We start from the raw sequence: 17,256 nt of genomic DNA, 5'->3' as shown, positions 1-17,256 counted from the left end.
GCTTAAAGGTATAATACATAATCTAAGGGGTGTTTTGAGTTGAAACTTTACAGACACATTCTAGAGACACAAAATACTTATCCTAAATCTTGATAAAGGGGCAAATTAGGTGCCCTTTAATATCAGCCTCTGCATAAACAGATGTTTGTAAAATTCATTGGCATCCTTTCACTCAAGAAAAATGATGGTAAGAGCTGAGTGATGAATAAATGTGCATTAAGCAGTTATTTTCAGAATTCTACAAGTGTTTGTTCATTACAAACGTGGCAAATTTTGCAATAAACACGTTAAACTGAGACAAGATACAGTTAAACAGACTGTATGTCTGTTCAGGGTGGCACTTAATAAATGTATAATCCTTTTATCTCAAGTTTTTTGCATTCTGAAGGCAACCTTTGATGAGATACTTGATATCTGGTTGCATAACCTTTGAAGCTCTGTAATTATGGTCCCATTTTCAAAATAAAAGTCCCAGATACATAGTAATCATTATTTTAGCTTGTATACCCAAAAATAAGGGAAAATTGATCATTGTTGTAATTTCATTCATAAAACTTTTGGCCAATTGAATGCAGCCTAAGGCATGGCTTATTAGAACTTGCATTTTTTTAATGGCCTGTTTTTCACTGGGATTTTACCCTCACTGGATTTACATGAACATAAGTAAACGATGGTCTTTTTAGGCTCACAGTATGTCCTTTTCATCTACTGAATTCAGCTATGCCTGAGCATATCTAGTTATCTAGACATTTTTCTTTCTGTGACAACAGGCAAAATGAAATCAGTTTTTAAATGAATCCATTTGTTCATGTGATGTTCAGCTGGAAACCTGTTGGGTTGAGATTTTTGTGGCATCACTTGTAGTCTGAACAAGTTTGTTACAAGGCTTTCCAGCACTTTTTTTTTGTCCGCCGTTTGACTGCTGCCATGTATTTGCAAGGGTTCACATGTTTGTTTGACTTCTGAATTTCACCGCATCTCATTACATGACAGTTTGTTTGGGTCCTTTGGAGCTAATCACCAGGAGCACCTATCAATCATTCCGTCTGATGCTTCTATCTTTGTCTGAGCCAGTCGAGCTTGAGTATCACTTCTAATGAAGTGCACCCCATTTAGCGCAATGACAACATTTGTTTTAGACAGAAAGACATGTCTCTCCGCACCAAACACAAACCTCTTACTGTCGCATGTATTGACTAATGAAAGCAAACAATAAGTCTTTCCACAGCTGCTTGTACAGTAATGCTATGCTTACAAGTCCAACAGTAATTAGTTATTATCAGTCAATTCCAGCAGGTCTTACTCCAGTAATTTTCTCCGAAACCATGCTCGGTTCTCTCTCTCTCTTCTCTTTCTCTCTTTCTGTCCGTCTAATTAGGTTAATAGAGGTCCATCAGTGATTGGGAGGATGGCCGAGCAGTGGTGTAGTGTACTAATGTTAGTGGTGTAGTGTAAGTATTCAGGTGTGACGTCTGTCAGATGGAAGATTTACCTGAAAAGGATGGCCTATAGAATTACCCATACGTCACAACCACATTAAAATCACATTAATTTTGTGTGTGCATGTGAGTGAGGGTGCTTAAAATGCAGGCTTTGTAATGACAGGCAATTATAGGTTTCTATTTATATACAGCAAATAAGTTCATTTTATTGCCCCCAAAATTATTCTTTTTTTTTTTTTTTACAATTTTAAGTAATTTATTTTATGTAGAAAGATTAATGAACTATTCAAAAAAAAAAAAAAACAGCAATGTTTCTATATTTCTTCATTATACTGTACATACACAAGGCATGTACAATATATTGCTACCATGTTTGGTTTCTTTTTTTAGTTTTAGAAATTGAGATAATTTATGAATGCATATTAAATATTTAAATATTATGGATTAAAGTGATTCAAATGAATAAATTATGATTGTAAAAAAAAAGTATTATTAAACTATTGCGTCTAAAGTTCAATTGTGAGTTTTTAGAAATGTTATTAGTTTTTATGAAACTATCAATGGGTCAAAAATAACATACCTTTTAAAAATGGTTATTTGTTCAATGTGTTTAAGAGTGTTGTGGGATTGTTCAATGCAATTCGTAATTTTTTTTTCACATTTAGACATATGCCAACATTACAAAAATTCAATATATCATAATGCAGAATACTGATATTGTGGGAACTTCATAATACAATGAAGCATGATTTATTATTTAAGCTTTCAAAGTGATTTTTAAGAATATTCTCTTTGTATTTGCAGTGGTGTTTATAACAGCTTAATAGATCAAATATGAACATTTTCACATATTAATCTGCCCTACTAGATGCTGAAATATTGAGTAAATAATCTATGACTATTTATATGGCTATTGTACATTAGCACAGCAAAAAAGCTCCTATAGTTAATTTAACTGAACTTGTAATGAAAACTACAAAAGCTTTATTACTCTTAGGTAGGCATTAAAATTCTGACTGTATAATAAACCTTGGTTAAAAATATCATGGTTTCACAGTACCACAGTATTGCGATTACTGGTCTAAAATATGTTTTTTTTAAAGTGTCTGGATAAAAAAAATCCCTTTCAACACAATATATTTTATTTTAAGAAACATTTCCACAATTTTGAAGCAGTAAACATGTCAGGCTTAACAACAAAATGAATCATTGACTTCTGCTGTCTTCATTAGTTTTTAAAAACACAGATTTTTTTTTTTTTTACAATTCGAAAAGGCATCTTTGGATATTTCTTTATTTAAATTTTTTTTTGCATTTAGGTCTATAGCGTGCTGGATGTTGGTGCATGAGCATGTTTCATTTTGTCATAGGATGACCAGTAGCTTTTGATGTGGATGGTCCTTTCCTGGTGGAGCTTCTGTTGCCATAAAAAAATAGTAGTAAAAACACACACACAAACTCTCGTATATTTTATATATATATATATATATATATATATATATATATATATATATATATATATATATATATATATATATATATATATATATATATATAATTTTTTATATTTTAACATTTTAAAACACTGGGTTTTGGAATCCACTTAACCTTGAAACCTGTTTTTCTCCCATGCCTACTCCTAGGTGATGTTAATGTCTTAGTTAATGACTAATAACATGTTAAAATGATAGCTGCAATCAAATTGCTAGTCATAATCATTTCATTCAATTTAAAAACGAGTTAAAAATGATTAAAATTGAGTTACATTTTTAACTATTAACATGGTACTGTAATAGATCTTTTTTCTCACAGTTGATTTTTATGCATTTGCTAATGTTTACTAACCAGACTTTATTGTAATGTACCCAATAATGCAAGTAATTTTTGGAATTATACATGTTAATCTTTTTTCTTATGTCAATATTGTGATAATACTCAATACTCTATCAAATTAACATTACGAGTCCATTGAACTTATATTGTTAAACTGACTTAAAACTGCTTGCATAACTAATAAAATTATGTTAGAGCATGATTAACTTAGTTTAATAAGTTACAACGAACTAAAACATATGCTGTCACAACTGATTGTCCATATAATTTTTAATTTTTTTTACAGTGCAGCAATTAATCGCAATTAGAAAATCAATTACCATCATAAACCCAACTCTGTTATAATGCAGGGTTTTGTAATTAAATAATATTAAAATGATTAATTTTGAATGTTTTATTAGATAATAAGTAATATTTAATATTCCTATTGATCACCACTAATTGATTATTATCCATAAGATGAAATGCTTGTTCCAAAGCCTTCATTAGTAATTTTACTGTACCCTCTTTTCTGTTGAGGATTAGTATGCTAAATGTCACTGGAAGGAAACCCAAATTAGATCATGAATTATTTGTTAGTGTCAAATATGTGATAGGATCTACTGTACAATACAAGAGTATGAATTGCAGAAGGATTTTGTATCACTTAACTTTGTGTGTTGTTTAGGGAAGGCATAATAAGGGCTGTTCATGCAGGAGGACAGGCCTGTGCGAGTGGCCATCCTTCAACAAGCGTGTTTGTGCTTTTGTGCGTGTTGTTGTTGAATGCGAGAGAGAGTGTAACAGACATGTAGCAGGCAACCCCGAGCGTAACTTGAGCCTGTGGCCTGAGTAGATCGAATGTCCGTTAAAGATCACAGGTTTCATTGTGATGTGCTGTATCCTCCACAGCTCCTCCACTCCTCTCTTCATGCTCTTTAGTTATTCTAACATCATCCCTCTCCTCAGGTCACTCATTTTCCAGCACCTTCCCTTCCGTTTAGTCATACCTGCAGCTGCTGAAATGCTACTTGCTAACATTGCCACAATAGTATTTGTAATAGCTATGTTTTGCATACTTTTTATGCCTTAGCTCTTATTTAAAAAGTTCTGAAATGTGTCAAAATGCTTGTACTTTCCAAGAAATCATGAGCTTGCCTCACATAGGTGAGTGGGTTGGACAAACCACCTGTTGGAAACACACATTTTTTTTTTTTTTGTATGTGCCAGACACTTTTCTATAAACACTCTTAAATAACACTGCTAAATTAAATAACACTTGTCTCAGCATCTGTAAAAAAACATCCATAAATCAGCAGTTTTCTGTATTTTGTGATTCATGTTTTAATTTTTTATTGCCCCCATTTATTTTATTACTTTTTTATTGCATTATTGGACCTAGCTCTTTCTTTCAACAACTTTTAACCTTGAAAGGTTAGAAAAAGTGACTTTTGTTAACATTTTTAATAGTTTAAACTGATATTGGCTGGGTTGGTGCATATTAAGGTAAACCTTGTTATAAACTGCCAGAACATTTTCTTTTATTTTACAGACTTATTTCTCTATACCAGGGGTCGATCTAGGGGTGGGGCCAGAGGGGCACCGGCCCCCGTTTAAATCTGTTTGGCCCCTGTAGTGCCCTTCTTCTCCCTGCAGGCACAGGACGTCAACATGTCATCAAATTGACGTTGCACTCCAACGTCATGGGGATGTTGGATTTTGTTTGGAAATGAAAATCGAGTTGACGTCAGAACCCAACGTCAGGCCGACGTCAATATCCAACCTAAAATCAACCAAATATCAACATCTAATCATGTTACACCTTGACGCTGTGTGGACATTAACACAATGACATCTATCGTCAAAATATCGTTGTCCTTAGATGCTGGCTAGACATTACATTTTGGTCAGCTGGCGTCATGACCTAAATCTAACCTAGTATTAACGTCTTATGATGTTGTGTGTCTGCTGGGCTCCAAGTTATGCCCATTTATATCAGAGCTCAAACATAAAGATGCATTTTAATTCATGTCGAATGCCGGATGTTACTTGTTACTTTAGATATTTTTCTTGTATTACAAGTGCTTTCGTCCCTATTAATCAACTGATTTGTTCCGAAACAGGGATTAAAATTGTTACAATGTTGCTTGACATTCGTTTGTTTTTTAGACAAATATTTTAAAATGGACCAAATTTGATAGTCATTTGTGAGTATAAACATGTCATTCATTTATCAGTTACAGGGTTTATTTTCTGAGATTCCGCTCATAGCTGTCAGATATGTGTTATATTAAATTACCATTTTGAGCTGTTATGTCAATGGTAAAGGTGCGCTTTATTGCAAATTTAATAATATAAAATATAAAAAAAATTAATAATATAAAAATTTAAATGGTGCTAGCACCAATTGAAAAACTTGCCCCCCTCTGTAAATTGTGGCCTTACCTTAGCCCCTGCCTTTAAAAATAAAATAAAAATCTGCTTTATATATTATTTCTTATCTATTATATAATTTCAAACAATTTAAATGCCAATTAAAGTCACTTTATTCAGCTGTAGAGTTAAATTTTCAACGTCAAAAGTTGACAGAGCAGAGATCAAGGACTTATAATGCAATTCATGACCATAAATGAAAAAAAAAAAAAAGAAAACTTGTGAATCCCAAAATACAAAAACTGTTGAATTAACAGAGTTTTTTTTACTCTATATATTTCTGTTCTTTAATGATTTGAAGAGCTTTTTTATCATTATTTGTAGTCGCTTTGTGTAAAAGCGACTCCAAAATGATTAAATATTTAAATGTAAATGTAACTGAGTGATCACATTAAGAATGGCAAATTTTATTTATTTATTTTTTTTTTCAAATTTTCAAACATTTCATATTTAAATATTGAAATGAGGCTTTATTTAAATAAATATGTGTTACTTTGCACATATTTCTAGCTGATAGATCTAAACAATGGATAGCATAAGTTTCCAAGTTCTCTCGTTCTTTTTACATATTAGAGTCAAATGTTGTTATAAACTGAATTTGGTGTATTTTATCACTCTGCAAACAGCCAGAAATAAAATTGTAGAATAAAATGTATATGATCAAGTTATTTGGGGAAAAAAAACCAATAAAAATGTTTCAGGATACAGATGTGAATAAAGCTATGAAGTTTTGTGTACACAAATGCATCTGAGTGGAGATGTTTGGCTTAGTGCAGGAGATAATAAACCCATTTTGAGCTTTACAAAATAAGTATTGCAAATAAAGTGCAACAAAAAAATAATAATTCAAAGTCACTTGAAACACTTGAAATTGCAGAAGTGTCCAAAAACGTACTGCTCCTTCAAAACAATCAAGTAGGTTATTAGATCGAAAAATATTTAAGTAAATGTAAAATCTAAAAGTAAATGTAAAAATGTATTGTTTAAAAGAAAAGGAAAAAAAAACTGTTTCTGAGTGGAAATGTAAATAATGTTATCTTTTTTTGTTCTGCTCTTGTTACAGACATGGAAGGCGCCATTAAAACAGTTGTCATGCAGTACCTGTCTTCAGCACGGGGGAAGGAGAATCTGGGTGGAAAGAACTTCCAGAAGTTAGTCCAGAGCCAGCTGGGAAACATCCTTAGTGTAAGCACATCAATTCCCTCATATATTCCAATGTTTTTAACACATCTTTTTTTTTTAGCTGACACATATGCTTCAAGATAAATGTTGATGATTGATGGTTTAAAGGGCACCTATGATGAAAATAAACGTTTGAAAGCTATTTGGACAGAACTGTGTGTAGGTATAGTGTGTCCAGTCCAGTTTCCCCGCCCACCGAATTAATTGACAACGGTATATTAACATGTTTTAGTAACGTGTATAATCATATCAACAAGACAGGACGTTCACAAAGCAACAGGGCTTAAAAGATCTGTTCAGCTCTCTGTGATCATTGGTCATCGTTAAATGTGTTCAAGAGTGTGTTTTACAAGTTTAAAACATTTTTTAAAACAGTGCATGTTTGTAATGAATTACAGCGATTTTACTGTCTTTTTCACCACAGCCACATGTCAGTACAATCATAAAAGAAGACTCTTCAATCCCAGTTCATTCAGGTTCATTTTGTACATTAACTTAACAAATATACGTACAGTAGTGGATATTAACGTGTATCCTGTCACATTTGCCATGCAAAAACAGTGCAAAGTTAAACGCGCATTCTGTGTGTGTCCGCTGTGTCTGTGTGTGTGTGTGCATGAACTTTGTAACGACATTGTGTGTGACTCAATGTTGCACAAATGCTTTAATTAACTCCGTAATAAATACGTTTAATAATCATTGGGAAAGTTCTTACTGTAGTATTTCTCACAAACATTACATCAGATCTGCTTCCTTCGTGTTTTTCACTGTGCTGCTTATCAGACGCAAATTGAAGCACACTCTGACAGGCACGTGGGAACGCTGGGCGGGGAGAACTAGCATTAAAGGCACAGGCAACAAAAACAGCTACATTGTGTTTAGAGCAGAAAATTCCAATATTCTGAAATGTCTTATAAATAATCTGATGGGTGTTTTGAGCTGAAACTTTACAGACACATTCTGCAGACACAAAAGACTTATCTTAAATCTTGAAAAGGGGTAAAAATAGGTGCCACTCTGGGGTCTGACAAATGAATGAACATTAAACATACAAATATTTCCTAATATCTCTATATATATTTGGCCACAAGGGCAGCATTTACATTATACAAATGATTAAAGATAAAGAAAAGCATTTCACACTACTGAGCATCAGTTAAAGAGTTAAATTCAAGAATATGCCTCATTGTTTTTTTGTTTTTTTTTTGTTGTTGTTTGTTTTTTGTTTTTTTTACAAAAAAAGTTACTCAATATTGATTTCACATTTAACAATTAATTCATGGTATACATAAAGTATCATTTCACACTGTTCCAAACTTCAAACCACTTAAACTCTGCGGACCCGGTACCGGTACCGTGACGTCATTGACTTTCGCTTTCAGATTTAAAGGGCTAGTGTTGCACCAGACCGGTGTCATTTGAAAGTGTAGAATCTATATTTTATGCACATATGCATCACTTTGGTTTTCATTCTACTGTATAAAAGTTATTTACACTTAAATACACAGTATTTTGGATACCCGAGCAAGGTATTTTACACTGTTCATTTTCATATTTTTTTTATATGACACATGTACAAGTTATAGCTCAAATGAAAGCTCTTGCCGGTGCTCATACAGTTCTAGCATTCTTTTTACTGAATTATATTCATATTCCAAACAGCTGTTGAACTAATTGTGGTGTTTCCATGGCGCAGAAATGTAAACAATACATTCATGATCAATAAGCAGCCCCAGATAGCACAGACAGCTGTCATCTCTTACCCTTCAGGGCTATTCTCCTCTGTTTTTGAGGTGATGGGCATAAGTAATCCTTTTATATGTCTGATCTGGTCCAAACACAGTGAATTATGTTTGATCAAACAAAAGAATAGTGCCTGTGGCTTGTACAGCACCTCTCATCAGTTGGAATGCAATAACTTTTGCATAGATTATGGTAGAGACCTTTTTCTTTTTTCCTTTGATTACAGACATGTGCAGGAACCACCTAAATTAATTACAGCACGCTAGATTAATTACAGCATGCTCTTTTTGTAGGTGTTTATTATAACACAGACGACATATACAGTTATTTTAAACACTTTCAATAGTGTTTTATGAAAATTCAAAGGGTTTTCTTTAAAATGATACCAAATTTTTGCATTTACACATCTTTATGTGGATTTGGGAAGCTTTTAAATTTGGGTAGGCAAAATCCAGGCGGAAATCCCCAAAGAGCAGCAGAGTTTAAGTGGGTAAAATTCACATTGTTTAGACAATATACAAACTTTTTACATTTAAATTTTGCTGCCAAAATGACATGTCTGATTCTGTACTACTATCATTTTTGCATGGATGCACTTTTCAGACAATGTTATGAAATTGTTGAATCTTTCCTCTAATTGACTGGTTTTCTGTCAGTATTTGGCATTTCTCTATCATCACATCAAAATACCATTTAACATTGGCCTCAAAACCCATACAGGTTTGGAAGTGGAGGCTGAGTAAATAACAGTAGTTTTATTTTTGAGTGAAGTGTCCCTTTAAATAATCAAAGTGTATCAATTGAAGTGAAGAGAATCATTATAGCCCAAAAATGTCATTCAGGAAAAACTTGAGTGTAGTCTGCATATAACATGAGAACGTGCAACACTAGTGCCTTCATATGAACAGGTTGTGTTCTACTGTCATCCAATCATTGACACAATGACACTGCAAATATGCAAAGAAGGACATTTATTCCAGGATTCAGGACTGCACTGTATGCAACAGTAGAGTATGTATAACCAGAAATAAGTGTAACCCTGGGTAAATCATGAGCAGTGTGAAACTTAAAGCAAGCTAACTTGGATTCTGTTTATCCGAGGTTTAGAATAGGCCATAGTTACCTTGTTAAAGATTTATAAAATTAGCTGTTTCATGCTGCATGTTTTCACACATCACTTCACACCTCACGCGTCTGCACAGCAGTGAAAAACTGGTGCTAATCCTCCCCTGGAGCATGGTTTCTTATATCCCAGAGTAAAAAGTACTGTTATCCAGAGTTAAACCTGGGGTTTAGAATGCAGATAACCCAGGGTTTAGTCAGTGCCTGTGCTCCCTGTGTGCAAATGTAGCTCAAATAATAGAGCAGGACACTTGCAATGTCAAGGCTGGATGGTTTAAAACAAAGGGGAAGCAAGAACTGCAACACAAATTGTTTAGAACTGTCTGCCAAATGCATTTATGTAAATATAAGTAAGCCTATACAAGTTATATTAGTATTCTGAACCAACAGGAGACACTTTTAATTGGTTTAAAGATTAGGGCTGCTCATTTAATATAATTTTAGTTGGCTAAATATATTGGGCTATATGTGGCTTCCAATGGTTATGAAAACACAATTCCACATTGCTCCTACTGCTCTTCCTGAATTCTTAGTCAAATCATGCTGTAGTCAGAAGAGACACTGCTGAACAGGTAGCTTCCAAGGACGTAATATGAGGAGTGATGGAACATGGACAAATACATGCTACTTTGGATTCAGGTGTATGCTTATACTGTAAATAAAAATTGTAAGGCAACTTGCTGCACAGCTTTTTAAGTGTACTCAACTTAAATCAAGTCAACTACAGTTTTTAGGTTAAAAGTTGTGTCAACTCAAAAAGCTATGAAGAAAGTTGCCTTACTGTTTTAAGTTGAGTGAACTTTTTATTTTTTAGAGTGAAACACAAATAATATATCAAAATGTGGCCATAGACTAACAAACTTTTCTGATTAGTACAATTTAGTACAATTTGCTTGTCCCCCAATTATGTTTGAGTTTAGAGGTGGGGTTGGGTGTCACGCCTCCTTTTTAAAATCTTACATTTTCTTACGACGGAACATTTAGACTGAATTTGTATGACTTAGCCAAAATGACAAAACATAAAATAGTTATGTTTCTTCGTGAGATCAGGCTGCTCGATCCCATCTCCCCTCTAATTTTACATCCTGTCGTGTCACAACAAATTAGTTTGCACTTAAACACACACTGTAAAAATATGTTACTTAACAGTTTCCGTATTTTGTGACTAATAAGTGTTTTCCATTTATTTACGGTTGTGAATTGCAATATGGGAGCTTGATCTCTGCTCTGACGACTTTTGATATCGAAAATTCAACTATACAGATTAACAAAGTGACTTTTATCGACATTTTTGAAGTTTAAAATAAGATAATGTATAAGAACTAATATATAGAGAAATAAGTCTTTAAAATAACAGAAAATGTACTGGCAGTTTATTACAACCCAAATATATTACTTTAAACTAGAAAAATGTTAATAAAAGTCACTTTTTTTAACTTTTCAAGGTTAAAAGTTGTTGGAAGAAAGATATAGTTCCTATAATGCAATTCAAAAACATAAATAAATGGGGAAAAATAAAAACAAGAATCACAAAATACGGAAAACTCAGCCTGATCTCCCGAGAAAATGTAAGTATTTTACGGTTTGCCAGTTTAGTGGCTAATTCGTACGAATTCGTACGAGTTCAGTCGTACGAAATGGTACGATTTTAAAAAGGAGGCGTGGCACCTGACCCCACCCCTAACCCCAACCGTCATTGGGGGATAAGCAAATCGTACGAAATTGTACGAATTAGATCGTACGAATTCATACGAATTAGCCACTAAATGAAAAAGTTACGAATTGCCGTGAGATTGTGTTTGAAAACTGCTAATTTATGGATTTTTTTACAGTGCAATTTGTTCTACGTTTAATGAACATAAACAATTATCGAATGTGATCATTGCTTCATTCTAAAAATGACACTTTCCTTAATGAAAATTAAATGACAAAAGAAAACAAGAGGATCATTAACTGCTCTTTAAATGTATACAGTTGAAGTCAGAATTATTACACCCCCTTTTAGTTTTTTTTATTCTTTATAAAACATTTCCTAAATTTTGTTTCACAGAGCAAGGAAATTTTTACTGTATGTCTGATAATATTCTTTCTTCTGGAGAAAGTCTTATTTGTTTTATTTCGGCTAGAATAAAAGTAAAAATTTAGTTTGTATTCTTTTTTCTGTTGTAATCATCCTATTGTTTACATTTTTTCTTTTTTGTATGATTTGTCACTCACAGCTGCAATTCACTGTACTGTATGTGTCCCCATGCTCATTTTAATAATGCTACAGTAAATAGTTTAGCATTTGACACTTTTTCCGATTCTCTCAGGACACTGAAAGCTCTTCGGCAGTGAAGGAAATGATGAGAGGACTGGATGACAACCAGGATGGGAAGGTCAGTTTCCAGGAGTACATGACGCTGGTAGGCTACCTAGCCACCTCACTGAGCGAGCAGAAGGCCAGCGGACAAGAAGACAAGCACTGATGACATCTGTAATGATCATTTGTGAAGCTGGGTTCTTACTCCAAGTACTCATGGTAAATAAAATACCATTTTCTAGACAAGCAAAACATACTGGCTTCTTTTAGGAAATAATATGCCAAAATTAAGTGTTTTTTCCCCCTCAAAACAAGCAAAATAATCTGCCAATAAAGTAAACAAACTAATCTTATGTCAAAACGGAAAAAAACACGATTATTTTGCTTACCCCATAGGCAGATTATTTTGCTTTTTTTAGCAAAAAAAAAAAATAATAATAATTCTAGCATATTATTTCTCTTTTTTTATGATTCATTTTTTTATTGTCTTCATTAATTTAACAGTACAAGCAATTTACATATTTTTACATCCTTTAAACACACACTTTCCCCTCCCCTCCCCAACTGCAGTAATTAGATATTGCTATCATAAATCCAGTAAATACAGAAAAAATAATATAAACTCAATGAATAAAAAAGCACACATACAGGAATTATTAAAAGTAAAATAAATAAATAAACAACAGCACAATAATAATAATAGCTAAATTAATCAAATAAGATAATTACACTTCTACCTTGCATCTCCACACAGTGACCTTATTCCTCCTCTAAAAATGCCAAATAATTTCTCCATCTTCTCTGATAAACATCCAATTTAACAAAGAAATCTATATTTTTCATATGCGGCTACCTTTCCCAATTCCGTAACCCATTTTTGAAATGATGGTGGACCTGCTGAATGCCATCCCCTCATAAGGATTTGTCTTCCGATCATAATTTGAATTCACTCAGACATCTTCACACCAGACCCCGACATGAACGGGTCTCCCAATACATATATTCCAGGACAAAAGGAAAAAGCTGCATCCAGAAACATCCTGAATGTAATTGTGCACTTTAACCCAGAATTCCTGTATTTTAAAACAGGACCACAGGGCATCCATCAAGTCTCCTTCTTCGCTCCCACATCTCCAGCATTCAGCAGTCTTTCAACCCAAGCCTGAAAAGTCATCCAGTCATCCAAAAAAAACTTTTTAGCATATTATTATATCTAAAACAAGATCATATTTTTGCTTGTCTAGAAAATGCTTTTTGATTTAAGAGTTTTAGATTGTTGGACTAGAAGCAAGACAAAAAATAAATAAATAAATAAATAAATAAAATAAAAAATCTAAATAAGAAAAGCCATTTTTAACCTTTAAAACACATGGTTACTTCATTTATGCTTTGTGAGTTTACTGTCTGACAACTAGCCTCTAGTCTCCAGTAAAATATATATATAATCTTGCAATTAAACTACAATGATCTGGAACACTTTTAAAGTCTCTGATATTACAATGGAAATCTAATCTACTGTTTACACATATTGACATTTTACAAGTACAAACAGTGCCAAGTACAAGTGCTAAATATCATTGGGCTTGTTTTTGTACATTTTATCCTGTTTTCCGAATTCTATGTAACAGTTTTCCATTTCAGTGCTCATTTGTGTTTGTGTTATTGGAAACAAAATATGCCTGATTAGTGCTAGCTTAGAGAAGAAACAACAATGCATGAGTAATGAATGTAAGCCATCAAATACACAAAACAACTGACGATATACTCAATGTACTACACTTCTGAATTGTCCAGTCGGAAGAATGATGAGGTAAAATCGAAAATGTTACACTACTGGAGAAATGTTTTTGTATGACCTTTTAATAAAAAGATGATGCAATGAAAACATCGTAATTGAAGTCATCCTTTAATTTTAAGACATGAAATGTGACTATATCACAAATAGAACACAGATGCATGTTTTAAGCTCCATATTTATTTACATTCTTTGTCCATTTGCTCCAAAAATTTTCATCAACAGAAGTTTTCTGATGACTTTGCAAATTTTGGTTATATAAAAGATCATGATGAGAGTGAGAATAGGTTGCTTTTAAAAAGATTTGCTGAATGGTTTGAAATAAATTGTTTTGAATTAAATACTAATAAGACCAAAGAAATGATTGTTGATTTTAGCAGACACAACAAGCTTTGCCATTGATTATACAGGAGTCAACAGTTGAGACTGTTTCATCAGAGTTATTAGCCCCCTTTTGAATTTTTTTTCTTTTTTAAATATTTCCCAAATTATGTTTAACAGAGCAAGAAAATTTCCACAGTATGTCTGATAATATTGTTTTATTCCGGAGAAAGTCTTATTTGTTTTATTTCGGCCAGAATAAAAGCAGTTTTTATTTTTTCAAAAAACATTTTAATGACAAAATTATTAGCCCCTTTAAACAATATTTTTTTATAGCTGTTGTGGGGGGTGTACTATCCACTATAGAAGAGATTGCAAATGATCAAATAAGGGACAAATTTGTCAGTATGATGAACCATGAATGTAAATCATCCCCTTTTTGATATAGTCCAAGCCTGTGCAAGCTCTTTTAGTGCAAGATTAATTCAACCCCGGTGTTACAGAGAAAACTGCAGGAAGTCATTTTTATCAATAGTGAGCAGATTGTATAACCAAAGTCATAATAGATGAATTATGCTGAATTGTAAAAGTATTAGATATTGACAAGTGTCTACCCGATGTTTGAAACTAAGGTGTGCAGTATGAATGTAATTCTATTATTGTTTTTATATACAGCTGAAGTCAAAATTATTAGACCGTTTATTTTTCCCCAATTTCTGTTTAATGGAGAGAAGATTTTTTTCAACACATTTCTAAACATCATGGTCTAAATAACTCATCTCTAGTAACTGATTTATTTTATCTTTGCCATGATGACAGTAAATAATATTTGACTAGATATTTTTCAAGACACTTTTATACAGCTTAAAGTGACATTTAAAGGCTTAATTATGTTAATTAGGTTAACTAGGCAGGTTAGGGTAATTAGGCAAGTTATTGTATAATGATGGTTTGTTCTGTAGACTAACAAAAAAATATAGCTTAAAGGGGCTAATCATTTTGACCTTAAAATGTTTTTCTTTTTTTAATAAAAACTATTATTAGCAATTAAAAACATTCTAGCCAAAATAAAACAAATAAGACTTTCTTCAAAAGATAAAAATGTTAGCAGAAATACTATGAAAGTTCCCTTGCTCTGTTAAACATAATTTGATAAATAATTAAAAAAGAAAAAAATATTCAAAGGGGAGTTAATAATTCTGACTTTAACTGTATATGTAACTTCTATCTATCTTTAGTTTGGAGAGATCTGCTGTGACGTGCATTTTCCTTTAGAATTAATAAAGTTAAACAAACAAACAAACAAACAAACAAACAAACAAACAAACAAACAAACAAACAAACAAACAAACAAATAAACAAACAAGCAAGCAAGCAAACAAAAAAAAAAACTAATGCAAACTAAATATCTTTGTTCCACCTGCCATTTGTTATTTGCGTAAGTGTGTTGTGTGTGTTTATTTTGTGTTTTTATTTTAATGTGTACATGCTTGTAGGCATGGGACAATAACCGTTTTCAGGTATACCTCGGTTTGGAAAAGTCGAAGTTTTCAATCCGGCAAAATCTTTTGCTATACCGTTTTAAGGTGTGTTTAACAAATTTTTATTTACGTTTTTTACTAAGTTTTTTAGTACAACAGTATCTCCAGCAAAAAATGATCTCCAAAGATGCCGTTTTATATTGTAAAGAAATTTGGGTTTTTGAAACTAATAAAGACAATGAATCATTTGAATTATTTAGCCTGGCTGATGTTTACTGCTCCAAAATATTTTAAATGTTTCTCAGAATAAAATATTTAAAAAATATATACATAGAAAAAAGTTTTTGTTTTTTTTATCCAGACAGTTAAAAAGAATATATTTTAGAGCAGTAATCACAAACAGTGAAACCGTGTCATTTTTATCCAAAGTTATCATACTGTACCATCAGAATCTTTTACCGGCCCATGCCTATGCGCGTTTGTGTGTCTGTTTTTAGTCGTAAACGTTGGCTGGCATATGTGTGTGGACACCTTTTGCTTAATGATGATATAACACCTGTGCTGCAGTATCAGGTGTGACAGGACCACATGTTGTTAGATGCTCACTTACACACATACACACACACATACACACACACACACACACACACACACGCGCGCGCGCGCGCGCGCACACACACAAACAAGAACGAACCAACACTAAAGACCCTTAGGCTCATGTGTGCCATGTAACCTTGGTTAGCCTGTAATATAATCAGTCCTCAGGCACCTGACATTATTTTATCCCATGATGCTGTTTTGTTAATATTTTCTAGAAAGGTGCATTAAGAAATGACTCATGTGTAATTAAAATATATTATTTATTTATAAAAATAACTCTATATATTAGCACATATTATACAGTGCTCAGCATATATAAGTACACCCCACACAAACCTATCTTTTAAATTCATATTTTTAATATTAATACAGTATTATTTGTGCATTTACATTAGATTAGTCAGCACTGAAGCCAAATCTGGAGCTTATCTAAACAAAATAACTTACAATAATGGTCCAAAAACTAGTACACCCAAATTTATGTTATAAAAAATATAAAATAGAAATTTAAAAAGGAGGAAAAATCAAGAGAAGCAAAAATATTGAAAGATTTTTGAAAGAATTATTATTATTTTTTTTGTAATATTTTGCTTGAATTTAATTGTGAAGTTTATTTATAAACTAATTTCGAGAGGATCACGTGCTTATGATTGACATGGCTGGCCAGAGTCAAACTAATGTACGAACCACCAAGACGATTCCTTACTCAGTATAAATAACCAAGCATCTTACCTTTAGTCATCTTCGTTGAACCAACAACACACCCTCAAAGCAATCCTTAAGCAGCAGGGGGGTGGGGGCTTGTGGGAGTTCTCGAAATTTACCAAAGTTCCAACTCCCCTCTCGCCCTGCAAGGGTAGGGAGCCCCGGACTCGAGGATCTCATGAGCTCAGGGCTCTCTCCCGGACAGCCTGCCAGACTAGCTAATTACCAATCATCAGCTAATTGTGAACTCGTGAAGTTATCATTCAATTTATAGATATGTTTGGTGACTAAAATATTATTTAAAATCTTTACATATAA

The 17,256-nt window shown here is 32.8% G+C and overlaps 1 protein-coding gene across 1 annotated transcript in view; it reads left to right on the top strand.

Moving 5' to 3' along the window:
* Positions 1-13,923, top strand: part of si:ch211-105c13.3 — a 19,099-nt gene extending 5,176 nt beyond the window's left edge. Inside the window, exons 2-3 of the mRNA XM_087286990.1 lie at positions 6,751-6,872; positions 12,047-13,923. Coding sequence (XP_087143116.1) covers positions 6,753-6,872; positions 12,047-12,202 — 276 coding nt within the window. The 5' untranslated portion in view covers positions 6,751-6,752 and the 3' untranslated portion in view covers positions 12,203-13,923. The remainder of the gene's footprint in view (positions 1-6,750; positions 6,873-12,046) is intronic.
* Positions 13,924-17,256: the final 3,333 nt, after the last annotated feature.

The sequence above is a fragment of the Danio rerio genome, chromosome 16 (assembly GCF_052040795.2).
Source record: "Danio rerio strain M-AB ecotype USA chromosome 16, GRCz13ab, whole genome shotgun sequence".
NCBI lineage: Eukaryota > Metazoa > Chordata > Actinopteri > Cypriniformes > Danionidae > Danio > Danio rerio.
The sequence above is the reverse complement of the archived record's forward strand: the minus strand, read 5'-3'. Positions and strand labels throughout refer to the sequence as shown.